This window comes from Bufo gargarizans, chromosome 1 (assembly GCF_014858855.1).
Source record: "Bufo gargarizans isolate SCDJY-AF-19 chromosome 1, ASM1485885v1, whole genome shotgun sequence".
NCBI lineage: Eukaryota > Metazoa > Chordata > Amphibia > Anura > Bufonidae > Bufo > Bufo gargarizans.
Window position 1 is genome coordinate 508,062,543 of NC_058080.1, and position 26,894 is coordinate 508,089,436.

The following is a 26,894-nucleotide window of genomic DNA, read 5'->3' on the forward strand; positions in this document are numbered from 1 at the left end:
GCACGGAGGCCTTATGTTCATCGGAATGAGCCCTAATTCGGTAGCGTAAGGTCAAGCAGAGACATGTCATTATAAGGCTGTGCGCTCCTGAGAAACGAGCAGAGTCCAGAACAGGCTAATGCACGTGGCCGTAGCCATTTTTACAGTCCACAAATTACAGATTCCGCAAAACACTGATACCAGCCGTGTGCCTTTCGCACTTTGTGGAACACAGTGTCCTGCCCTCTATAGAACAGTCATATCCTTGTACGTAATACGGACGAGAATAGGACATGTATTTTTTGCGGGTTCCATGGAACAGACATAGAGATGCAGACGGCACACGTAGTGCTACTTGCAGCCCTATTGAAGTGAATGGGCATCATTATGTCAGGATAATTCAGCAGATACAGGTCAGTTTATCTGTTTTTAACCGTTTTTCATGTGCATGTAGACTTCTACTTGACCTCTTATTTCACTTTTTTTTTTTTTTTTTTTTTCCCTTATTGGGTAATAGAAGCGGTGATCGCTTACATAATGCTTTAGCAAACGTAGTATCCCAGTATTGCCTGTGAACCGTAAGGCCGTTATGAGTTCCGGCGGAGCTCTGAGCATTCACTATATTCGAGTCCGGCAGAGATCCGGCCGCTACCTGGCAAATATTGATTCGGCAGGAGAAACTATTCAGTCCCCCCTCTGGTAGATGTCTCTGGCGATCGTCAGGCCTCCAAGCTCTCTTGGAAACCCATCATCAGCCCTCAATCAGGTTGTAGGGCGCTCCCATGCAGGCTGCTCGTGTCTTGCATCGGACGTTCTCATAATTTCTGTTGCACTTGTGTTTGCCAATTTTTCCTGCTTTCAACACATCGGGGGAAATTTATCAAACTGGTTTAGAGGAAAACTGGCTTAGTTGCCCATAGCAACCAATCAGATTCCTCCTTTCATTTTCCAAAGGAGCACTGAAAAACAAAAGGTGGAATCTGATTGGTTGCTATGGGCAACAAAGCCAGTTTTTCTTTACACCAGTTTTAATAAATCTCCCCCATCAACTTCAAGAACTTTTGGAACACTTTAGCTTTGACAGGATGTATGCTTCCTCCTGCCTCCGGGTGTTTTTTTTTTAGCGCTGCATTTAAAATATTTCCAGAACTCTTTGACGAATTACTGTTGCTTTAGGCTACATTCACACGACCGTATGTATTTTGCGGTCCACAAAAATAACTGATGACATCCTTATGGCATCTGTTTGGTTTTTTTGCAGAGCAAAAAGAACTTGTCCTATCCTTGTCCAATCATTTTTGCAGGGCTGTGGAAAGGACATACGGATGCGGACAGCACATGGTGTTTTGCAGACGCATTAAAACGAATGGGTCCGCATCCTATCCGCAAAAAAAACGGAACGGACACGGAAACAAAATACGTTTGTGTGAATGTAGCCTTGCTGAGCACCACCAAATTTTCTGTGGCAGATCTTGATTGTCTGGAGTGTATTGTTTCTGGAGCAGCTCCACCCGATTTCTTTAATAAAAATAAAAATATACATTTTTATATTCCATTTATACTGTTCTCACAGGACTTTAAGATCCTGTTACACTGAGGGATTAGCAGGCCAATTATTGGGAAAAAGTCTTCATAAAAAATGCTTGTTCCCAACAATTGGGCACATCACCGTTTAGCTTTCCGTTCTGATCCATCAGAAAAAGAGAGGGGGGGGGGGGGGAGAGAGAAACAGGATCCTGCAAAAATATAAAAAATAAATAAATCCTGTTTGCATAGGATGTTGCTTTTTTTTTTTTTTTTTTTTTTTTTTTTTTACAAGATCCAGTATAAAAAACAGATCCTGTTGCATCAGTGGAAAGCTAAACAACGATGTGAACTCGGCCTTAGTGCACACGAACATATGTATTTTGTGGTCCACAAAAAACAGATCCGCAAAAAATACAGATGAAGTCCGTGTGCATTCCATATTTTGCGGATCAGAACAGCTCAACTCTAATAGAACATTCCTATCCTTGGCTGTTATGCGGACAATAATAGGACATGTTCTATTTTTTGGCGGAACGTAAACTGAATGCACACGGAGTAACTTCCGTTTTTTTTTTTTGGTGGACCCATTGAAATGAATGGTTCCGTATTCGGTCCGCAAAAAAATACGATGGGACATGTTAATAAAATACGTTCGTGTGCATGAGGCCTTTAGCCTGTATAAGGTCGAGATCACACCAATTATTAGGTCAGTTATTTTTTGGTTATTCTGAGCCAAAACCAGTGGTGACGCCTACTCAGAGATATAATGGAAAGATTTCCTCCTGTTCTGTGTTTTTTACCCGCACCTGGTTTTGGCTCAACAATAACTGACAAAATAACTGAAGTGTGAATTCTGCCTTAGCATGCTGCAAACACCTGTTTGCACGTTTGGCCATTTCCTGCTACAGCCAGTTTTCATCTTCATGACAGTCTAATTTTGCTACTCTGCTGTGTCACTTTACTTATAAAGAAACGGAAAAACGGACCGCAAAAAACTGAAAAAGACATACGATCGTGTGATCGAGCCCTAAGACAGGTAGTGATCTCACAAAGTTAGTTAGAAATTTTCATTCACCATACAGTCAGGTCCATAAATATTGGGACATCAACACAATTCTAACATTTTTGGCTCTATACACCACGACAATGGATTTGAAATGAAACAAACAAGATGTGCTTTAACTGCAGATTGTCAGCTTTAATTTGAGGGCATTAACATCCAAATCAGGTGAACGGTGTAGGAATTACATCAGTTTGCATATGTTCCTCCCACTTGTTAAGGGACCAAAAGTAATGGGACAGAATAACATTTATAAATCAAACTTTCACTTTTTAATACTTGGTTGCAAATCCTTTGCAGTCAATTACAGCCTGAAGTCTGGAATGCATAGACATCACCAGACGCTGGGTTTCATCCCTGGTGATGCTCTGCCAGGCCTCTTCTGCAACTGTCTTCAGTTCCTGCTTGGTCTTGGGGCATTTTCCCTTCAGTTTTGTCTTCAGCAAGTGAAATGCATGCTCAATCAGATTCAGGTCAGGTGATTGACTTAGCCATTGCATAACATTCCACTTCTTTCCCTTAAAAAACTCTTTGGTTGCTTTTGCAGTATGCTTTGTGTCATTGTCCATCTGCACTGTGAAGCGCCGTCCAATGAGATCTGAAGCATTTGGCTGAATATGAGCAGATAATATTGCCCGAAACATTTTAGAATTCATCCTGCCACTTTTGTTAGCAGTCACATCATCAATAAATACAAGAGAACCAGTTCCATTGGCAGCCATACATGCCAACGCCATGACACCACCACAGCTGTTTTCTGTGGTCTTCCAGGTCTTTTGGTGTTGCTGAGCTCACCGGTGCGTTCCTTCTTTTTAAGAATGTTCCAAACAGTTGTTTTGGCCATGCCTAATGTTTTTGCTATCTCTCTGATGGGTTTGTTTTGTTCTTTCAGCCTAATGATGGCTTGCTTCACTGATAAATAAGACGAAAAGGAGCCGCACTGCTGTAAGTACAAGCGGAGTGCCAGCGGCTGTGAAGGCGATCCCCCTTCAAGTAGTTGGCAGGAAGAATTCCACGGCACATCCAAGGCGTAAAATAAGATCAACTTTTATTCACCAGACAGCGACGTTTCGATCCACCTCCTGGGATCTTTCTCAAGCAGTGAACTTACTAGTGCTCAGTGCATATTTATACAGCTTCACATAATTATTCAATCAAGTTCTGATTCATATCAATCAACAGAGTATTATAATAATATCATCAAAGTGCATCAAAAAACAAGTACATACTGCGAATCCATTTTGAATATAACATACAGTGCATGTACTATTCATATACATATCCCATAAACATGCTCATAAGTGCAATATATCAATGTATGGTCATCATAATTATCAACTACACACATCTGACAATGACCTCATAATTACATATGTGCAGGTGTACCTTAAAAACAATCCAAATCAGGAAGGTCCTAGAGTGAACGTGGAGGGAGATCCGCATGGAGTTCGGCGTGCCGGTCATTCAACTGTGCATGTCGCAGGACCTTAAGAAACTATCGGCTCACGTGATCGCTATTCGTATGTTTTTCCTCTCCACATCTTTGAGGTCTGACGTCCTGCGTTCCAGAGTGGAGCGCAAAGTGTCAGTGCACGTCACCGCAATAGTGAATCAAGTAAGGCTTGCGTTCCACAGATCATATGGAACGCAAGCCACCCCATGGGAACCCTAGCGTACATCTACATGGGAGAGCTCACTCCAGCGTACATGTCCGACCCACATCAATGTGTACCGCGTCACGTGCGCCCAGATAGCAGAGTAGAGTGCACCATAGTTACGGCGACCACTTGGGAACAGGCGGATGAATAAGATGACAGAACACATCTTAAGTATATATAGTAAGCTAAAGTAGATCGAATATGTAATCCCATATTAGGGCTACTTGTGTCAGATAAAGACATCACTGTATGATGGCTCCAATTAATAAGTACAATAACCGCTAAGCATAGCGAGACAATGTATAAACAGTCTCCATGTACTTGACATTGCCCCTAGTCCTACAAGGAGTCAAACCGGCGTATCCCGTGCTGGTCACACAGGATCGCGGGTCCGGGTGCCATCACTGTCAGCGGACCACCATCCCTGGGGTCAACCTGATCAGATGACGGCTTCATCCTCTGGATTACGGGGAAGTTGTCCCTACTCTATACAGTACAGCTAGAAAAGTAATCAATCCACCATAACCAAGTCGGTCACCTATAAAATCGGGCACTCCAAGATACCAAATGGGCACAAAGTCGTAAGACTATCATGCTGTAGTGATACCCAGCGTGGGGTCAGTGTTTCAACTGGGAGGGCCCAAAACAACCGGCAGACGATGCCAGGCCCAAAACCACGTGATAGTTCACAAGCGGACAGACAAAATGTATAGACTAGTACATATATGTATTCAAGATAAATATAATCAATGGTAGAGGCAACGAATAGCTTTGTTCTTATAGATGATAAATTGTTGTATTCTAGTTTCAACACCTCCTCCTATTGATCAGTCAGATTCCAACGCTCACCCTTCACATTAAGGACCACTCCTGATTGGTTAACTGCAAAAGAGTAGAGAACAGAAGATACGGTTACTTATAAAACAACCACTGTATTTAAACAGGGGGCACTAGTACGTGTGCCCAAAAACAGAAAGCCAGCAACATCCAAAATAACCCCCTCAGGATAATATCCAAGGTCTATAGTCTACATTAAGTCCCTGGGGTTTTAATGTGTTCAATTTAGAGATCCATTGGATCTCACATTTTTTTAACAATAGCTGGCGATTTCCACCCCGTCTAGGAGTGGGAATATGGTCTATTAACATGAACTTCAAATCCCTTTCCTGGTGCCTAAAGTCAACTAAATGTTTGGGGACTGGGAGATCCATACGTTTCTTTCGAATGGTATATCTGTGATGATTAATTCTGGATTTAAAATCCAATGATGTCTCCCCGACATATAATAGTTGACATGGGCACACATCTATGTATCGCCCCACTTTCGCCACGTGCTGAGGTGGTGGCGATACATAGATTATATCTTTTTGATCTGGACTGGATCTGAGGATCAACTTTTTTAATTTTTTACTTTCCTCAATACCATAGATGTGGACATTAAATTTACTTTAGAACATTCGAGTAATCAGATACATTTTCTTGATACTTTGATTACAGTGACAGAACAGTCACTTACTACTACGTTGTATCGCAAACCAACAGACCGTAATACACTGTTGAGCTTCAATAGCGCACACTCTAGAGCAATGATCAAATCATTGCCACTAAGTCAATTTTTACGTGCCAAACGTATTGTAAGTAACGTTGAGGAACTAACGAGTATACTTGAACACATGTCACAAACGTTCAAGGATAGAGGCTTTCCCTCACCATTACTAGATGAACATCTAGAGACCATACAACATAGGTCCCGTATTGAGTTGTTAAATAGGAGTAAAGTGACTAGGAAAAATATCAACAGGATCCCATTAGTTACTGTCTACACTGAGGCATTGGTCGATCCTGAGAAGTGGACATGAGGAGATTGAAGAGTTCAAACTTCCTCCCCTCATGTCATATAAACGAGCTAGAAACCTGAAGGATAAATTGATTCTTACGGATATTGGCCCACAACGTATAATTGGCCAAACATTTTTACGCTGTCCCAAACTGGGAAGTTTTCCCTGTTTGCAGATACATGCAAAAAGGTCGTTTTTTTTCTTCACCCCATGACACAAAAGAAGTATCCGATTAAACATTTTCTGACATGTGACTCGGCGTATGTGCTGTATATATTATGGTGCCCATGTCAACTAATATATGTCGGGGAGACATCATTGGATTTTAAATCCAGAATTAATCATCACAGATATACCATTCGAAAGAAACGTATGGATCTCCCAGTCCCCAAACATTTAGTTGACTTTGGGCACCAGGAAAGGGATTTGAAGTTCATGTTAATAGACCATATTCCCACTCCTAGACGGGGTGGCAATTGACAGCTATTGTTAAAAAAATGTGAGATCCAATGGATCTCTAAATTGAACACATTAAAACCCCAGGGACTTAATGTAGACTATAGACCTTGGATATTATCCTGAGGGGGTTATTTTGGATGTTGCTGGCTTTCTGTTTTTGGGCACACGTACTAGTGCCCCCTGTTTAAATACAGTGGTTGTTTTATAAGTAACCGTATCTTCTGTTCTCTACTCTTTTGCAGTTAACCAATCAGGAGTGGTCCTTAATGTGAAGGGTGAGCGTTGGAATCTGACTGATCAATAGGAGGAGGTGTTGAAACTAGAATACAACAATTTATCATCTATAAGAACAAAGCTATTCGTTGCCTCTACCATTGATTATATTTATCTTGAATACATATATGTACTAGTCTATACATTTTGTCTGTCCGCTTGTGAACTATCACATGTGGTTTTGGGCCTGGCATCGTCTGCCGGTTGTTTTGGGCCCTCCCAGTTGAAACACTGACCCCACGCTGGGTATCACTACAGCATGATAGTCTTACGACTTTGTGCCCATTTGGTATCGTGGAGTGCCCGATTTTATAGGTGACCGACTTGGTTATGGTGGATTGATTACTTTTCTAGCTGTACTGTATAGCGTAGGGACAACTTCCCCGTAATCCAGAGGATGAAGCCATCGTCTGATCAGGTTGACCCCAGGGATGGTGGTCCGCTGACAGTGATGGCGCCCGGACCCGCGATCCTGTGTGACCTGCACGGGATGCGCCGGTTTGACTCCTCGTAGGACTAGGGGCAATGTCAAGTACATGGAGACTGTTTATACATTGTCTCGCTATGCTTAGCGGTTATTGTACTTATTAATTGGAGCCATCATACAGTGATGTCTTTATCTGACACAAGTAGCCCTAATATGGGATTACATATTCGATCTACTTTAGCTTACTATATATACTTAAGATGTGTTCTGTCATCTTATTCATCCGCCTGTTCCCAAGTGGTCGCCGTAACTATGGTGCACTCTACTCTGCTATCTGGGCGCATGTGACGCGGTACACATTGATGTGGGTCGGACATGTACGCTGGAGTGAGCTCTCCCATGTAGATGTATGCTAGGGTTCCCATGGGGTGGCTTGCGTTCCATATGATCTGTGGAACGCAAGCCTTACTTGATTCACTATTGCGGTGACGTGCACTGACACTTTGCGCTCCACACTGGAACGCAGGACGTCAGACCTCAAAGATGTGGAGAGGACAAACATACAAATAGCGATCACGTGAGCCGATACTTGATCACGTGAGCCGATAGTTTCTTAAGGTCCTGCGACATGCGCAGTTGAATGACCGGCACGCCGAACTCCATGCGGATATCCCTCCACGTTCACTCTAGGACCTTCCTGATTTGGATTGTTTTTAAGGTACACCTGCACATATGTAATTATGAGGTCATTGTCAGATGTGTGTAGTTGATAATTATGATGACCATACATTGATATATTGCACTTATGAGCATGTTTATGGGATATGTATATGAATAGTACATGCACTGTATGTTATATTCAAAATGGATTCGCAGTATGTACTTGTTTTTTGATGCACTTTGATGATATTATTATAATACTCTGTTGATTGATATGAATCAGAACTTGATTGAATAATTATGTGAAGCTGTATAAATATGCACTGAGCACTAGTAAGTTCACTGCTTGAGAAAGATCCCAGGAGGTGGATCGAAACGTCGCTGTCTGGTGAATAAAAGTTGATCTTATTTTACGCCTTGGATTTGCCGTGGAATTCTTCCTGCTTGCTTCACTGATAGTGACAGCTCTTTGGATCTCATCTTAAGAGTTGACAGCAACAGATTCCAAATGCAAGTAGCAGACTTGAAATAAACTCTGGACCTTTTATCTTCTCATTGTAATTGGGATAATGAGGTAATAACACACACCTGGCCATGGAACAGCTGAGAAGCCAATTGTCCCATTACTTTTGGTCCCTTAACAAGTGGGAGGCACAGATGCAAACTGTTGTAATTCCTACACCGTTGACCTGATTTGGATGTAAATACCCTCAAATTAAAGCTGACAGTCTGCAGTTAAAGTACATCTTGTTCATTACATTTCAAATCCATTGTGTTGGTGTATAGAGCCAAAAATGTTAGATGTGCGTCTATGTCCCAATATTTATGTACCTCACTGTATATCTATATATTGGCATCCTTTTGTAAATGGTATTTTTTAGGATGTTAGAAGGCTTAAAATCTTAGAGGCTAGGTAATTTTCAATAAAATTTACAAAAAGGAAAATTTTTAAGGACCAATTCAGTTTAGAATTTTCAATTTGAGGAGCATACATAATAGAAACCACCCATAAGTGATACCATTTTAGAAACAACACCCCTTAGATTATTCAAAACTGATTATACAAACTTAGTTAACACTGTAGGTGTTCCACAGGAATTAAGGAAAATTAAAGGTGAAATTTGAAAATTTAATTTTTTGTGCAGATTTTCCAGCTGAATATTTTTTTTTCCAGCAAGGGTTAACAGCAAAACAAACCAATATTGATTATCCTGCTAATGCAGTTTACAGAAACTGCTGTACGGAAACAACACAGAGCTCAGAAGGGAAGGGGCGCTGTTTTGTTGTTTGGATGGCAAATTTTTCTGGAGTGGTTTTCGGGCGCCATGTCACATTTGACGAGACCTGGGGGAATTCTACAAAGGAAACTCCCCCAAAATTACCCGATTTTGGAGACTACAGCTATCAAGGAATTTATGAAGAGGTGTAATGAACACTTTGACCCTACAAATGTTTCACAGAATTTAGAAACACTTAGGTTTAAAAAGCGAAAATTACATTTTGTTTCCGATACAATGTTGCTTTAGACCAAATGTTTTTTGTTTTTGCACGGATCCGAACCTGTTCACTTGAATGGGTCCCAGGGCCGTCATGGGGGGCAAACTGGGCAATTGCTCAGGGCCCCGATTGTCTAAGGGGCCCCTGCTTCAGTGCTGCTGTTCAGCTGAACGTCCGAGGAAGCAAACGGGTGGACAGCTACTTTACAATGCAGTGTACGGTCTCCTCCCTCACATATAAGAGAAATCATTACCACAGTGCTGACAGGACCTGCCATAATGTCAGATGCAGGAGGCGGAGCTCAGCAGAGAAGAGGAGATAAAGGACCTGTGATGACTTCACCATCATGTGACCAGAACAGGAGGCGGAGCTCAGCAGTAAAGTAATAAAGAAGACGACCAGCCATGCATGGGCGCTCTCTCCTTCTGTTCCAGTTTGTAACTCGTCTTGTTTATAATTAGTGCAATTGTCTATTATGTATGTATACCCCTTTTCATATGTACAGCGCTATGGAATTAATGGCGCTTTAATAATAATGTGAAGAAGTATGGATTCAATGTAAGTGCAAGGGAAATGCTGGGAGTTGTAGTCCTCTGCTCTTATACCTCCTGGTATGTAATATCAGAGTACATTACAAAAGGAGGCATGAAGAGAGGACTACAACTCCCAGCATGTCCAGCTTATGTAATATCAGAGTACATTACAAGAGGAGGTATAAGAGGAGAGGAATACAACTCTCAGCATGTCCAGGCCATTATTATATATCAGGGTACATTACAACACCCTGGATATGCTGGTAGTTGTATACCTCCTCTTATAATGTACTCTGATATTACCTAATAACTCCTTGGACATGCTGGGAGTTGTAGTCTTCTCGTATACCTCCTCTTGTAATGTACTCTGATATTACATAATGGCTTGGACATGCTGGGAGTTATAGTCCCATCCTCCTATACGTCCCCCTGTAATGTGCTCTGATATTAAAAAATAATAACTTAGACATGCTGGGAGTTATAGTCCTCTCCTGTTATAGCTCCTGCAGTAATGTGCTCTGAATTAGGGCCTGGGCGATGGATAGGGGAGGTTAATCATCCGCCTAGGGGCAGTCGTGGGCAAAATTTTTAGTCAACTGAGCCAAATATCAACAAAACCGCAATTGAAATTTATTTGAAGAGCTAAATTTTTAAAACCTAAAATATATAGGAAGGTATATTGTTTTTAGTTTCAATAGGTGTCCGCTGATAATCAATATGAAGAAGACAACTAGAATAGTATGCGCATAAATCCATCGGGGTGACATAAACTTCAGGTGAAAACATAAAAAGAATATCAGCCGCAAAAGACACACTATTTTTGTGGGGCTTATTAACTAAACTGCAATATCTCACCTTTCTACAGTTTGATCATTGCATTGTCCATTGGTGAATTAGAATACATCACTGCATTGCCTTTGGAGTCTGCACTTTTATGTTGAAATCGGACTTTGGGCATGACATAAATGATTTCTATGTCTCATGTTTTCTATTTTTATTGTGTCTACAGTATCAGTGAGGACTATTAGAGTGTGTTTTTACATATTTTTATATGTACTTTCTGTTATTTTTATCTTGATTATTATTTCATTTTATCTTTATCATTTTTTACTTTTATTAAGCTTGTCTGCAGAGCCAGTGCAAGGTGTGCACGTCTATTTTATAACTTTTTCTGTTTAAATCGTTTACATGTAAATGATGATGCCAAATAATTAATGAGAGTTACCTGTAGAAGGAGGTAGCACACTTGACTATGCCTACAATGGCGTCACGTTTGTAGCACAGCAAGCGCCTGTGGCGGTGTTCCGTTATATTTCCCTACCTGGGAACTTTCACTACCCTCGTCACTTCCTGTTGTGACGCAGCACGTTCCGACGTTTGGAAGGAGGTGTGTACACCCAAGTGAAGGCGATTACTCCGGCTTCTGTGTGATGATGCGCGTGCGCTAATAGTGGGAGGAAATATGGGCATGTGATATGAGATGTACACGCCCTCTCCAGCTTTGCGGGAACGCAAATGTGTTCCACAGGCAAGAAGACTGTAGTGCGTGCTTCACAAATCAGCAGGCGGGGTTGGTCTTTCGGCTATGTGGGAGCCCGCACCTGTAAGAGCCGCATTCAAGTGGCTAAAGAGCCGCTTGTGGCTCGCAAGCCCTGGTTGGCCTAGGCCCTAGGGTGTCACTTCGTTACCCATAAATGGGGGGCGCATTTATGGCCGTCTAACTTCACAAGCCTCAGGCCGCTAGGCCTCAAGCCTGTGAGGCATTAGAACAGTGCAACCTCCTGCTCTGGGTCTCGCATGATGGCGTCATCAAGTGAGACCCGGTGCAGGAGTGGTGATGTCACGGCTGTAAGTGAGCAACACACAGTAAATAGCAACTGACCGGACCCAAACTAGGGAGGATAAAGGGTGACCCCTGTCAGACCCTAAAAGCTCTCCCTAAGCTGCTATGCACATGTCCGGATCCATATGGTGGATCGAGACATGCCCGCTTACCTCAGGCTGATGACCACTGAAACCCCTACAATAGTGGAAGGGGCACGGCCACTGGTGCCCTGCTCAGTATATGGACGGAACCGGGGTCGCCTCGGATCCAGTCAGCAAAGAAACAGAAACACACAATGTCTGAACACTTATCTGACGAAGCTGCGGCTGCAGTGAAAATAGATCCAAAATCAGCAGACAATATCCAAAGTACTTGCTTCAGCAGAACACAGATCCAGTGAAAAGAAATCACACAGGTGAAGCTACTCAAGCGAGAGATACAGCTCAAATGAAAAGTATAATCCGCACCTCTACAAAGGAGGAGGGGTGATTTAAAGGCAGCGAAATCAAACACAGGAGAGACAGCTGTGAGGAAGAAAACCGAAAGTAAAGACCTCATCACAGGGGCAGAGAAACAGGGCAAAGTTCTGGTAGTGACAGTTCCCCCCCCCCCCCCCTCTACGGGTGGACTCTGGACACCCAGGACCCACCTTCTCAGGATGAGCCCTATGAAATGCCCTGATGAGGCGAGTGGCTTTAATGTCCGACACCAGAACCCACATCCTCTCCTCAGGACCATAACCCTTCCAATGAACGAGGTACTGAAGAGAACCGCGGACAATGCGAGAGTCCACAATTCTGGAAACCTCAAACTCCAGATTGCCATCAACCAAAATCGGAGGAGGAGGCAAAGAGGAGGGTACCGTGGGCTGGACATATGGTTTTAAAAGAGCCCTGTCAAATACATTATGTATCTTCCAAACCCGTGGAAGATCAAGACGGAAGGCAACAGGATTGATGACTGACAAGATTTTATAAGGCCCGATAAACTTGGGACCCAATTTCCAGGAGGGAACCTTCAGTTTAATATTTCTTGTAGACAACCACACCAGATCACCCACATTCAGGTACGGACCAGGCACACGTCTCTTATCAGCCACACGCTTATATTTCTCACTCATCTTTCTAAGATTACTCTGAATCTTATGCCAAATGGTAGACAAAGACGAGGAAAATCTCTCCTCCTCAGGCAAACCAGAGGGAGCCCCTCCCGAGAATGTCCCAAACTGCGGATGGAACCCATATGCACCAAAGAATGGTGACTTATCAGAAGATTCCTGACGACGGTTGTTCAGAGCAAACTCAGCAAGAGGGAGAAATGAACACCAATCCTCCTGGTTCTCTGCCACAAAACAGCGCAAATATGTCTCCAGATTCTGGTTGACGCGTTCAGTCTGACCATTCGACTGCAGGTGAAAAGCAGAAGGGAAGGACAGCCGAACCCCCAGGCGAGAACAGAAGGCCTTCCAGAATCTGGACACAAACTGCGTGCCTCTATCGGAAACAATATCCGAGGGAATGCCATGCAATTTAACAATATGGTCGACAAAAGCTTGCACCAACGTTTTAGCACTGAGTAAACCAGGGAAGGGTACGAAATGAGCCATCTTGCTAAAACGGTCCACCACCACCAGGATCACCGACTTCCCTGAGGAACGAGGAAGATCCGTGATAAAGTCCATGGAGAGGTGTGTCCAAGGACGGGAAGGTATGGGTAACGGGAGAAGGGGACCTGAAGGCCGTGAACAAGGGACCTTAGCGCAAGCGCACGTCTCACAAGCAGCCACAAAACCCTCCACCGACTTACGAAGAGCCGGCCACCAAAATCTCCGAGCAATGAGATCTACCGTGGCTCTACTCCCGGGGTGACCAGCAAGAACAGTATCATGATGCTCCTTGAAGAGTTTGTGACGTAACTCAGGAGGCACAAACAACTTCCCAGGAGGACAACGGGCAGGTACCTCAGTCTGGGCAGCCTGGACCTCGGCCTCCAAATCAGAATACAGAGCAGAAACAACCACCCCCTCCGCCAAAATGGGACCCGGGTCCTCGGAGTTTCCTCCTCCCGGAAAACAGCGAGAGAGAGCATCAGCCTTCACATTTTTGATCCCAGGGCGGAATGTAACAACAAAATTGAATCTGGAGAAGAACAGAGACCATCTGGCCTGTCTCGGATTCATACGCCTGGCAGACTCAAAGTACGCCAGATTCTTATAGTCGCTAAAAACAGTGACAGGGTGCCTGGCCCCCTCCAACCAATGGCGCCATTCCTTGAAAGCCAACTTGATGGCTAACAACTCTCTATCTCCCACATCATAGTTTCTCTCTGCCGGGGAGAGTTTTTTAGAGAAAAAGGCACAGGGTCGCCACTTGGCAGGAGAAGGGCCCTGGGACAAAACCGCACCCACACCCACCTCGGAAGCATCCACCTCAACGATGAAAGGTAAGGAAACATCGGGATGCACCAAGATGGGAGCAGACGCAAAACTCTCTTTAATCTTAGAAAAGGCTGCAAGCGCCTCCTCCGACCAAGAGGAAAAATCCGCCCCCTTTTTTGTCATGTCAGTGAGGGGTTTGACAGAGGAATAATTCAAAATGAACTTTCTGTAATAGTTCGCAAAACCCAGAAAGCGCATCAATGCCTTCTGATTCTCAGGAAGCTCCCACTCAGCACAGCATGGACCTTCTCCGGATCCATGCGAAAACCAGAAGCAGAGAGGAGAAAACCCAGAAATTGAATCTCCGATACCATAAAAACACATTTCTCCAGCTTGGCGTACAATTTATTCTCTCGCAGAATCCGCAGAACCTAAAAAGATGATCCTGATGGGTCTGAACATCAGGGGAAAAAAATCAAAATATCATCAAGATACACCAATACAAATTTCCCCATTAAATGGTAGAAAATACTGTTAACAAAATGCTGAAAGACGGCCGGAGCATTTATCAGGCCGAAAGGCATAACGAGATACTCAAAATGCCCGTTAGGGGTATTAAAGGCCGTTTTCCATTCATCCCCCTTTCTGAACCTGACCAGGTTGTACGCGCCTCTCAAATCCAATTTGGAAAAAACCTTGGCCCCAACAATTTGGTTGAAGAGGTCCGGGATCAGAGAAAGAGGATAGGGATCGCGAATCGTGATACGGTTCAGCTCCCTAAAATCTAGGCAAGGTCTCAGAGAGCCATCTTTCTTTTTAACAAAAAAAAAAAAAACAGCGGCAACAGGTGATTTTGAGGGACGAATATGCCCCTTATCGAGACTCTCAGAGATATAAGTTCGCATTGCGATTCTTTCCGGTTGTGAGAGGTTGTAGAGGCGTGCCTTTGGCAGCTTGGCGCCGGGAATGAGGTTAATGGGACAGTCAAATTCCCGGTGAGGAGGTAGCTCCTGAACACCGCTCTCAGAAAACACGTCCGAGAAATCAGAGAGAAATTATGGCACCGTTTTAGTAGACACCTCTGCAAGAGTGGCTGTGAGACAATTCTCTCTACAAAAGTCACTCCACTCATTTATTTGCCTTCCTTGCCAATCAATAGTGGGGTTATGTCTAGTGAGCCAGGGTAACCCCAAAACTAGAGGAGAAGGCAATCCGTTAAGGACAAAACAAGATATATCCTCCACATGAGTGTCACCTACCGCTAACCGGATATTGTGAACAATGCCCTTCAGGGATCTCTGTAAGAGTGGAGCAGAGTCAATAGCAAAAACAGGTATATCCTTTTCTAATGTGCAAACCTGAAAACCATGCATGGCTACAAATTGAGTATCAATAAGATTGACGGCCGCTCCACTATCGACAAAAATTTCACAAGAAATTACTTTGCTCCCTAGCGCTACCCTGGCAGAAAGGAGAAAACGGGAACTGCAGGTCAGAGGAAAAGCATCAATTCCTACATCAACTTTGCCCAAAGTAGCAGATGAAGCAGAGTTTGATGATTTACCTTTTGAGGTTTTTCTCTTATTATAACTCTTAGTACAGTTCAAGAATTTTCTAGACGGACAAACATTTGCCAAATGACCTATGCCCCCACAACAAAAACACACCATTCTCTGAGGACTAAATCCTCTTTTATCAGGGGCAAGTCGACCTAGCTGCATGGGCTCCTCCTCAGAGGGGAGCGAGACAGGATGAGGCCCCTGCACACTGAATGAGTCCGCACCATTGCCCCTAGACTGACAATGGCTGGACAGAGAGGTCTCGTTTCTTTCTCTTAGACGCCTGTCAAGGCGTACCGCTAATGACATGGCAGACTCTAAGGACGTTGGTCTCTCATGGAAAGCAAACGCATCCTTCAATCTCTCTGAGAGACCATGAGAGAACTGACTCCGGAGTGCAGCAGCATTCCAACCTGAATCAGCTGCCCATCTCCGAAATTCAGAACAATAAAGCTCCGCAGACAGTTTGTTCTGGCATAAAAAACGTAAGTTAGATTCGGCCAGAGCAACACGATCCGGGTCATCATATATCTGCCCCAGGGCCACAAAAAATCTTTCCACGGATCGAAGGGAGGGATCCCCCGATGGCAACGAAAAAGCCCAAGTCTGAGCATTACCCCTGAGCAGGGAGATGACAATCCTCACCCTCTGTTCCTCATTACCAGAGGAATGGGGACACAAGCAAAAATTGAGTTTGCATGCCTCTCTGAAACGAACAAAATTCTCACTGCCCCCGGAGAATGTTTCCGGAAGTGAGACCTTTGGCTCGCAAAGCCCAATGCTTGAAGCTGAGTCATAGATTGACGGAGATCCGCTACCTCCAAAGAAAGACCCTGCATGTGGTCAACCAGGTCAGAAAGTGGATCCATGTCAAAAGAGGACGGTTTGGTGGATTATAATGTCACGGCTGTAAGTGAGCAACACACAGTAAATAGCAACTGACCGGACCCAAACTAGGGAGGATAAAGGGTGACCCCTGTCAGACCCTAAAAGCTCTCCCTAAGCTGCTATGCACATGTCCGGATCCATATGGTGGATCGAGACATGCCCGCGTACCTCAGGCTGATGACCACTGAAACCCCTACAATAGTGGAAGGGGCACGGCCACCGGTGCCCTGCTCAGTATATGGACGGAACCGGGGTCGCCTCGGATCCAGTCAGCAAAGAAACAGAAACACACAATGTCTGAACACTTATCTGACGAAGCTGCGGCTGCAGTGAAAATAGATCCAAAGTCAGCAGACAATATCCGAAGTACTTGCTTCAGCAGAACACAGATCCAGTGAAAAGATATCACACAGGTGAAGACACTCAAGCGAGAGATACAGCTCAAATGAAAAGTATAATCCGCACCTCTACAAAGGAGGAGGGGTGATTTAAAGGCAGCGAAATCAAACACAGGAGAGACAGCTGTGAGGAAGGAAACCGAAAGTAAAGACCTCATCACAGGGGCGGAGAAACAGGGCAGAGGGAACTCCTCCAAGCTCTAGTAGTGACATCATCACAGGGGTGGAGAAACAGAGCTGTGAGAACGTCTCAAAGCTCTGGTAGTGACAGGTGATGTCATTGGGACCGCATGCATCAGAACGCAGCAACACAAGTTACAGATAAGGCCTCATGCACACGACCGTTGTTTTATTCCTGTGTCCGTTGCGCCGTATTTTGTGATTTTCAACGGGTTCGTTGAAAACTCGGCTAGTGCACCGTTTGCTATCCGCGTCCGCGGCCTAAAACTGTGGTCTTCATTGCAGACAGCGGCGGGGGTGCGGGAGTTATTTTTATTTTATTTTTATTATTATACTAAATGTCCATACTGCTGGGGGCACCAGGGATGGGAAAAAGGAGATCATTATGTATACTTGGCACTACTGGGGAGAAATGGAGGAGCATTATATACATACTGGCACTACGGGGAAACATTATATATATATATAGGCACTATGGGTGGAGCATTATATATTGGAACTAGTGAAGGGCACTACAGGGGGATATTAGAGCCACTGGGAGCATTATGGTTATATTTCTACTACTAGGGTGCTGTAGGGGCATTATTATTTGACGCAATATGGAGGGCATTGCTACTATTGGGGGCTGTCTTGGGGAGTATTCTCACTATTGGGGGCCATCTGGGTGTATCGTATAATATAGTGTTTGTGGACATGGGGAGGAGCACAACAGGCACAGTATTGGGGTAGATTCAAGGGGTTCTCCGTGTTTTTTCATATTGATGACCTATCATCATTATTAGATCAGAGTCTGACACCCGGCACTCCCGACGATCAGCTGCTTGAGGATTCGCTGTGCGCATGTGCCGTCTCCCTCCTCTCTTCTGCTGTATGTCTGGGACAGCAGCAGTAAACAGCACACGCCGTCTCCTCAAACAGCTGATCGGCGGGGGTGTCGGATGTCAGACTGTGTTTTTAGCACATTATTACAAGATGTGGACCCCCCCCCCCCATCCTTTTGATTTTGCCCAGGGCCACATTTTATCTAAAACCGGCCTTGATGGGTCCGCAACCTGGAAAGTTGGTGTGGAATGGAGGCACACAGGCTTGACCAGCACATGTTGGTGTGCATGAGCCCTTAGGCCCTGCTCCTTTCCAATAAAGCACTGCCCCCCCCCCCCATTGTTAAGCATGTGGGTCAGGCCTCATGCACACAACCGTATTTTGTTTCCGTGTCCGATCCGTTTTTTTTGCGGATAGGATGCGGACCTATTCATTTCAATGGGTCCGCAAAAAACGCGGAGAGCACACTGTGTGCTGTCCACATCAGTATGTCCGTTCCGTTGCTCCGCCCAAAAAATAGTGCATGTCCTATTTTTTTTCTAGTTTGCGGACAAGGATAGACCTTATTACAATGGATCCGCAAAAAAAAACGGATGCTATATGAAACGTCATCCGTTATTTTTACGGACCGCAAAACACATACGGTCGTGTGCATGTAGCCTAAAAAATATAAAAACCCTCGATGTGAATATTGCGCCACTTTTTAGGGTACTTTCACACTAACGTTTTTCTTTTTTGGTATTGAGTTTCGTCATAGGGGCTCAATACCGGGAAAAAACGGATCAGTTTTATCCTAATGTATTCTGAGTGGAGAGCAATCCGTTTAGGATGCATCAGTTCAGTCCCTCTTACGTTTTTTGGCTGGAGAAAATACCGCAGCGTGCTGCAGTTTTCTCTCCGGCCAAAAACACTTGCCGGAATGCCAGATCTGGCATTCATTTCCATTGTAATGCATTAAAGTTGCCGCATTGACGGATCTGTTCTTCTGATCCGTTTTTCCAGATGACACCGGAGAGACCAATCCGGTATTTCAATGCATTTGTCAGACGGAAGTGCTTGCCGGAATCCTCTGACACAACTGTAAAAGCAGCCTTAGGGCTTGTTCGCACGAACGTGTAAATCCCGTGCTGTGGTCCGCAATGCACGGGCACCGTCCGTGGAGCAGACGCATGGGGATCGCAGACCCATTCACTTGAATGGGTCCGCGATCCTTCCGTTCCGCAAAAAGATAGAGCAAGTTCTATCTTTTTGCGGTGCAGAAGCACGGAAAGGAACCCCAGAAAGCACTCCGTAGTGCTTCCGTATCTCCGGATTTGCAGACCCATTGAAGTGAATGGGTCTGCATCCGTGATGCGGAATGGCGCCCGTGTATTGCAGATCCGCAAATGCGGTTCGCAATACGGCAATGGGCATCTCATGTTCGTGTGAACGCGACATTAGTCGCCATAAAGTGTTTTCATAAAGTTTTTCAAGCCAGATCAGGGTAAACTGGGCTCCCACATAGGGGCAGCAAAGATACAACCCCAAATACACTACAGCAGGCGGGGCAGCCCTCACATGACCCTCCATTTGCCGCTGTTCGCACTGTTTTTAGGACATGTTTGTATCTTTCCTCCATTACCACATGTACTGCTGTGTACAGAGCTCCCTGGTGCAGGCGAGAACCTTCTCACACAAGCTCTGACAGGAGTGTGACACGGCGTCCGTCACGTCCCCCAGCCTCTGCTGCTGGCCCCGCCCCTTTCACGCGGCCCCGCCCCCAGCCATGTTGTCCTTCCCCTCGGAGCTCACGCTGGATCCTGCAGTCTACACACCATGGACCTGCAGCTGCTGGAGCATCGGGTGCGGGTGACCAGCATTGACAAGTCCGGCCTCTGGTTCTACACTCACCCCATCGTCAAGTTATTGTTCCTGCGGCATCGTACCAGGTATGGGCCCTGACCCGAGCATGTGTTCATAACAGAGCATCCTCCCCGGAGGCTGCTCCCCTCATCATCCCCAGTGCTGAGGGGCCATGCTTGTGGCCGTCCAGCCTGCTGTAGGTGTAGGACATGTATACACCAGGACTGCTGGGAAACTACGACTCTCAGCAGGTTGTCAGTGTGATACATGCTGGTGTTCCGTGCACCGGGGCCACTTCCACATCATGGCTAGCTCTTGTGGCCCCTCCAGGTTGTGCTGCTCACTCCATGGGGACTTTCTTGGAGATGGTAGTGTGATGGAACATGTTGGAAGGTGTCTCCGCAGTGGGTTGCATCATACAACGGTGTGCGGCAGTTACATATGGCTGTGGAGATTACGGGTATGATCTCTTATCTCTATAGACACTATATATATCGTAGTCACACAGCAGAGTACCCCTGTATGCTGCGGTCACCATATATAATATATCGTAGTCACACAGCAGGGTACCCCTGTATGCTGCGATCACCATATATAATATATCGTAGTCACACAGCAGAGTACCCCTGTATGCTGCAGTCACCATATATAATATATCGTAGTCACACAGCAGAGTACCCCTGTATGCTGCGGTCACCATATATAATATATTGTAGTCACACAGCAGGGTACCCCTGTATGCTGCGATCACCATATATAATATATCGTAGTCACACAGCAGGGTACCCCTGTATGCTGCGATCACCATATATAATATATCGTAGTCGCACAGCAGAGTACCCCTGTATGCTGCGGTCACCATATATAATATATCGTAGTCACACAGCAGGGTACCCCTGTATGCTGCGGTCACCATATATAATATATCGTAGTTACACAGCAGGGTACCCCTGTATGCTGCGGTCACCATATATAATATATCGTAGTCACACAGCAGAGTACCCCTGTATGCTGCGCTCACCATATATAATATATCGTAGTCACACAGCAGAGTACCCCAGTATGCTGCGCTCACCATATATAATATATTGTAGTCACACAGCAGAGTACCCCTGTATGCTGCGCTCACCATATATAATATATTGTAGTCACACAGCAGGGTACCCCTGTATGCTGCGGTCACCATATATAATATATCGTAGTCACACAGCAGGGTACCCCTGTATGCTGCGGTCACCATATATAATATATTGTAGTCACACAGCAGGGTACCCCTGTGTGCTGCGGTCACCATATATAATATATTGTAGTCACACAGCAGGGTACCCCTGTATGCTGCGCTCACCATATATAATATATTGTAGTCACACAGCAGAGTACCCCTGTGTGCTGCGGTCACCATATATAATATATTGTAGTCACACAGCAGGGTACCCCTGTATGCTGCGCTCACCATATATAATATATTGTAGTCACACAGCAGGGTACCCCTGTATGCTGCGGTCACCATATATAATATATTGTAGTCACACAGCAGAGTACCCCTGTATGCTGCTGCCACCATATAAGATATTGTAGTCACACAGCAGAGTACCCCTGTATGCTGCGGTCACCATATATAATATATTGTAGTCACACAGCAGAGTACCCCTGTATGCTGCGGTCACCATATATAATATATTGTAGTCACACAGCAGAGTACCCCTGTATGCTGCGGTCACCATATATAATATATTGTAGTCGCACAGCAGAGTACCCCTGTATGCTGCGGTCACCATATATAATATATCGTAGTCACACAGCAGAGTACCCCTGTATGCTGCGGTCACCATATATAATATATTGTAGTCACACAGCAGAGTACCCCTGTATGCTGCGGTCACCATATATAATATATTGTAGTCACACAGCAGAGTACCCCTGTATGCTGCGGTCACCATATATAATATATTGTAGTCGCACAGCAGAGTACCCCTGTATGCTGCTGCCACCATATAAGATATTGTAGTCGCACAGTAGAGTACCCCTGTATGCTGCGGTCACCATATATAATATAGTGTAGTCACACAGCAGAGTACCCCTGTATGCTGCGGTCACCATATATAATATATTGTAGTCACACAGCAGAGTACCCCTGTATGCTGCGGTCACCATATATAATATATTGTAGTCGCACAGCAGAGTACCCCTGTATGCTGCGGTCACCATATATAATATATTGTAGTCGCACAGTAGAGTACCCCTGTATGCTGCGGTCACCATATATAATATAGTGTAGTCACACAGCAGGGTACCCCTGTATGCTGCGGTCACCATATATAATATATCGTAGTCACACAGCAGAGTACCCCTTTATGCTGCTGTCACCATATATAATATATCGTAGTCACACAGCAGAGTACCCCTTTATGCTGCTGTCACGATATACACTGCCTGTCCAAAAAAAAAAGTCGCCGCCTGGATTTAACTAAGCAAATAGTTATGGGCCTCCTATTGGATAATTACCGCATGGGCGATTATCTTTCAGCTGGCAACAAGTTATTTAACCCCAACTGGTGCAATGAGTTGCTTCTTATTTCTTAAACATGTCGAAAGACACATCTCGTGGTCGTGGAAAAGATGTTAGTCTGTTTGAGAAGGGTCAAATCATTGGCCTGTATCAAGCAGAGAAAACATCTAAGGAGATTGCAGAAACTACTCAAATTGGGTTAAGGCCCCTTGCAGACGAGCGTGTCCGGATGCATTGCGGCAAACCCGCGTGAGTAGGTACGCAATTGCGATCAGTTTTGACTGTGATTGCGTTCCGTTGTTCAGTTTTTATCGCGCGGGTGCAATGCGTTTTGCACGCGAATGATAAAAAAAACTGACTGTGGTACCCAGACCCGAACTTCTTCACTGATGTAGATGTAATTATTTTCCCTTATAACATGTTATAAGGGAAAATAATAGCATTCTGAATACAGAATGCTTAGTAGAAGGTCAATTGAGGGTTTAAAAAATAAATAAACTCACCTCCTCCAATTGATCGCATAGCTGCCGTTCTCCTGTTCTTGCTTAAGGACCTGTCAAAGGACCTGTGGTGACGTCACTGAGCTCATCACATGGTCCATCACCACGGTGATGGACCATGTGATGTGACGTCACCACAGGTCCTTTAGCCGGCAGCTCATGATTACAGAAGTAAGAAGAGATCGGCAACTACGCGATCAAGAGGAGGAGGTGAGTTAATTTTTTTTATTTTGACCTTCTACTAAGCATTCTGTATTAAAGAGTGCTATTATTTTCCCTTATAACCATGTTGAATAGACTGTCATCTTAGCAACAGTGAATAGACTGTCATCTTAGCAACCATGCGTGAAAATCGCACCGCATCCGCACTTGCTTGCGATTTTCACGTAGCCCCATTCACTTCTATGGGGCCGTGATAACTGCACAATATAGAGCATGCTGCGATTTTCACGTAACGCACAAGTGATGAGTGAAAATTACCGCTCATGTGCACAGCCCCATAGAAATGAATGGGTCCGGATTCAGTGCGGGTGCAATGCGTTCACTTCACGCATTGCACCCGTGCGGAAATCTCGCCCGTGTGAAAGGGGCCTAAAAACTGTCCAATGCATTATTAAAAACTGGAAGGATAGTGGGGACCCATCCTATTCGAGGAAGAAATGTGGCGGGGAAAAATCCTGAATGATTGGCGGAGAAAAACAACAGTAGAACTCAGGGCTATGTTTAATAGTGAAAGTAAGAGCATTTCCACACTCGCAATGCGAAGGGAACTCAAGGGATTGGGACTAAACAGCTATGTAGCCGTAAGAAAACCACTAAAGTGAGGCAAACCAGAAAAAAAGGCTTCAATTTGCTAGGGAGCATAAAGATTGGACTCTGGAGCAATGGAAGGAGGTCATGTGGTCTGATGAGTCCATATTTACCCTGTTCCAGAGTAATGGGAGCATCAGGGTAAGAAGAGAGGCAGATGAAGTGATGCACCATTAATGCCTAGTGCCTACTGTACAAGCCTGTGGGGGCAGTGCTATGATCTGGGGTTGCTGCAGTTGGTCAGGTCTAGGTTCAGCAACAGTATGTGCTCCAAGAATGAGGTCAGCTGACTACCTGAACATACTGAATGACCAGGTTATTCCATCAATGGGTTTGTTCTTCCCTGGTGGCACGGGAATATTCCAAGATGACAATGCCAGGATTCATCAGGCTCAAATTGCGAAAGAGAAGTTCACGGATCATGTCCAGACCTTAACTCCATTGAGAATCTTTGGGATGTGCTGGAGAAGGCTTTGCGCAGCAGTCAGACTCTACCATCGTCAATGCAAGATCTTGGTAAAAATTAATGCAACACTGGATGGAAATAAATCTTGTGACCTTGCAGAAGCTTATCGAAACAATGCCACAGCAAATGTGTACCGTAATCAAGGCTAAAGGCGGTCTAACAAAATATTAAAGTGTCTGACTTTTTTTTTTTTTTGGGGACAGGCAGTGTATGATATCGTAGTCACACAGCAGGGTACGCTGCGGTCACCATATATAATATATTGTAGTCACACAGCAGGGTACCCCTGTATGCTGCGGTCACCATATATAATATATTGTAGTCACACAGCAGGGTACCCCTGTGTGCTGCGATCACCATATATAATATATCGTAGTCACACAGCAGAGTACCCCTGTGTGCTGCGATCACCATATATAATATATCGTAGTCACACAGCAGAGTACCCCTGTATGCTGCGGTCACCATATATAATATATCGTAGTCACACAGCAGAGTACCCCTGTATGCTGCGGTCACCATATATAATATATCGTAGTCACACAGCAGAGTACCCCTGTATGCTGCGGTCACCATATATAATATATTGTAGTCACACAGCAGGGTACCCCTGTATGCTGCTTTCACTATATGATATCGTAGTCACACAGCAGAGTACCCCTGTATTCTGCTGTCACCATATATAATATATTGTAGTCACACAGCAGGGTACCCCTGTATGCTGCTGTCATGATATATAAGATATTGTGTTCGCACAGTGGAGTACCCCTGTATGCTGCTGTCACGATAGAGACGATATTGTGTTTGCACAGTGGAGTACCCCTGTATGCTGCTGTCACGATAGAGACGATATTGTGTTTGCACAGTGGAGTACCCCTGTATGCTGCTGTCATGATATATAAGATATTGTGTTCGCACAGTGGAGTACCCCTGTATGCTGCTGTCACGATATATACGATATTGTGTTTGCACAGTGGAGTACCCCTGTATGCTGCTGTCACGATAGAGAAGATATTGTGTTCGCACAGTGGAGTACCCCTGTATGCGGCTGTCACGATATATACGATATTGTGTTTGCACAGTGGAGTACCCCTGTATGCTGCTGTCACGATATAGAAGATATTCTGTTCGCACAGTGGAGTACCCCTGTATGCTGCTGTCACGATATAGACGATATTGTGTTCGCACAGTGGAGTACCCCTGTATGCTGCTGTCACGATAGAGACGATATTGTGTTTGCACAGTGGAGTACCCCTGTATGCTGCGGTCACGATATAGAAGATATTCTGTTCGCACAGTGGAGTACCCCTGTATGCGGCTGTCACGATATATACGATATTGTGTTCGCACAGTGGAGTACCCCTGTATGCGGCTGTCACGATATATACGATATTGTGTTCGCACAGTGGAGTACCCCTGTATGCTGCTGTCACGATATATACGATATTGTGTTCGCACAGTGGAGTACCCCTGTATGCTGCTGTCACGATATATACGATATTGTGTTCGCACAGTGGAGTACCCCTGTATGCTGCTGTCACGATATAGAAGATATTCTGTTCGCACAGTGGAGTACCCCTGTATGCGGCTGTCACGATATATACGATATTGTGTTCGCACAGTGGAGTACCCCTGTATGCGGCTGTCACGATATATACGATAGTGTTCGCACAGTGGAGTACCCCTGTATGCTGCTGTCACGATATAGAAGATATTGTGTTCGCACAGTGGAGTACCCCTGTATGCTGCTGTCACGATATATACGATATTGTGTTCGCACAGTGGAGTACCCCTGTATGCGGCTGTCACGATATATACGATATTGTGTTCGCACAGTGGAGTACCCCTGTATGCGGCTGTCACGATATATACGATATTGTGTTTGCACAGTGGAGTACCCCTGTATGCTGCTGTCACGATATATACGATATTGTGTTCGCACAGTGGAGTACCCCTGTATGCTGCTGTCACGATATATACGATATTGTGTTCGCACAGTGGAGTACCCCTGTATGCGGCTGTCACGATATATACGATATTGTGTTCGCACAGTGGAGTACCCCTGTATGCGGCTGTCACGATATATACGATATTGTGTTCGCACAGTGGAGTACCCCTGTATGCGGCTGTCACGATATATACGATATTGTGTTCGCACAGTGGAGTACCCCTGTATGCTGCTGTCACGATATATACGATATTGTGTTCGCACAGTGGAGTACCCCTGTATGCTGCTGCTATGAGGCAGGCTGGGGACTAGACTGAAGCACAGATAGGGTAGACAGACTGGGTTAAATTAGAAGGGTTTTCCAAGACTTTACAACTGGTGACCTATCAATCGGCTGTTTTGAGAAGGCATTAGTGCACCTGTGAGTGCCCCTGCCTTCTCGGTCCTCACCAAGGACAGCGCCATACATTGTATAGTGGCCGTTCTTGGTATCACACTTAACCCTGTTCACCTCTGAGGGGCTGAGCTGCCCCTAGGCCATGTGACCGATAAATCATCACTGGTCTAGGAAAAGCTGAGAGAAGGCCATGGCGCTCATAGGAGCGCTGGTGCCTTCTCAAACAGCTGATCAAAGGGGGTCCCAGGTGTCGGATGCCCACCGATCAGTTGCGTAAAACCTTTTTTTAAACGCAATCTGAACTTAGACTTGAAAGCGCAGGGGCACACAGGCAGGATGGCACACACTTGAAATGTGGCAGTGATGCAGACAGGAGATAAGGCAGGATAAACACAGGTAAGTCACAACAGCGCTAGTCTTTCAAACACTTTTGCCATTGGCCAGAGACCAGCAGCAATTGGC

The 26,894-nt window shown here is 45.0% G+C and overlaps 1 protein-coding gene across 1 annotated transcript in view; it reads left to right on the forward strand.

Moving 5' to 3' along the window:
* The first annotated feature begins 19,746 nt into the window (after nt 1-19,746).
* Nucleotides 19,747-26,894, forward strand: part of CASTOR1 (cytosolic arginine sensor for mTORC1 subunit 1) — an 89,853-nt gene continuing 82,705 nt past the window's right edge. The window contains exon 1 of the mRNA XM_044288517.1: nt 19,747-19,888. Coding sequence (XP_044144452.1) covers nt 19,776-19,888 — 113 coding nt within the window. The 5' untranslated portion in view covers nt 19,747-19,775. The remainder of the gene's footprint in view (nt 19,889-26,894) is intronic.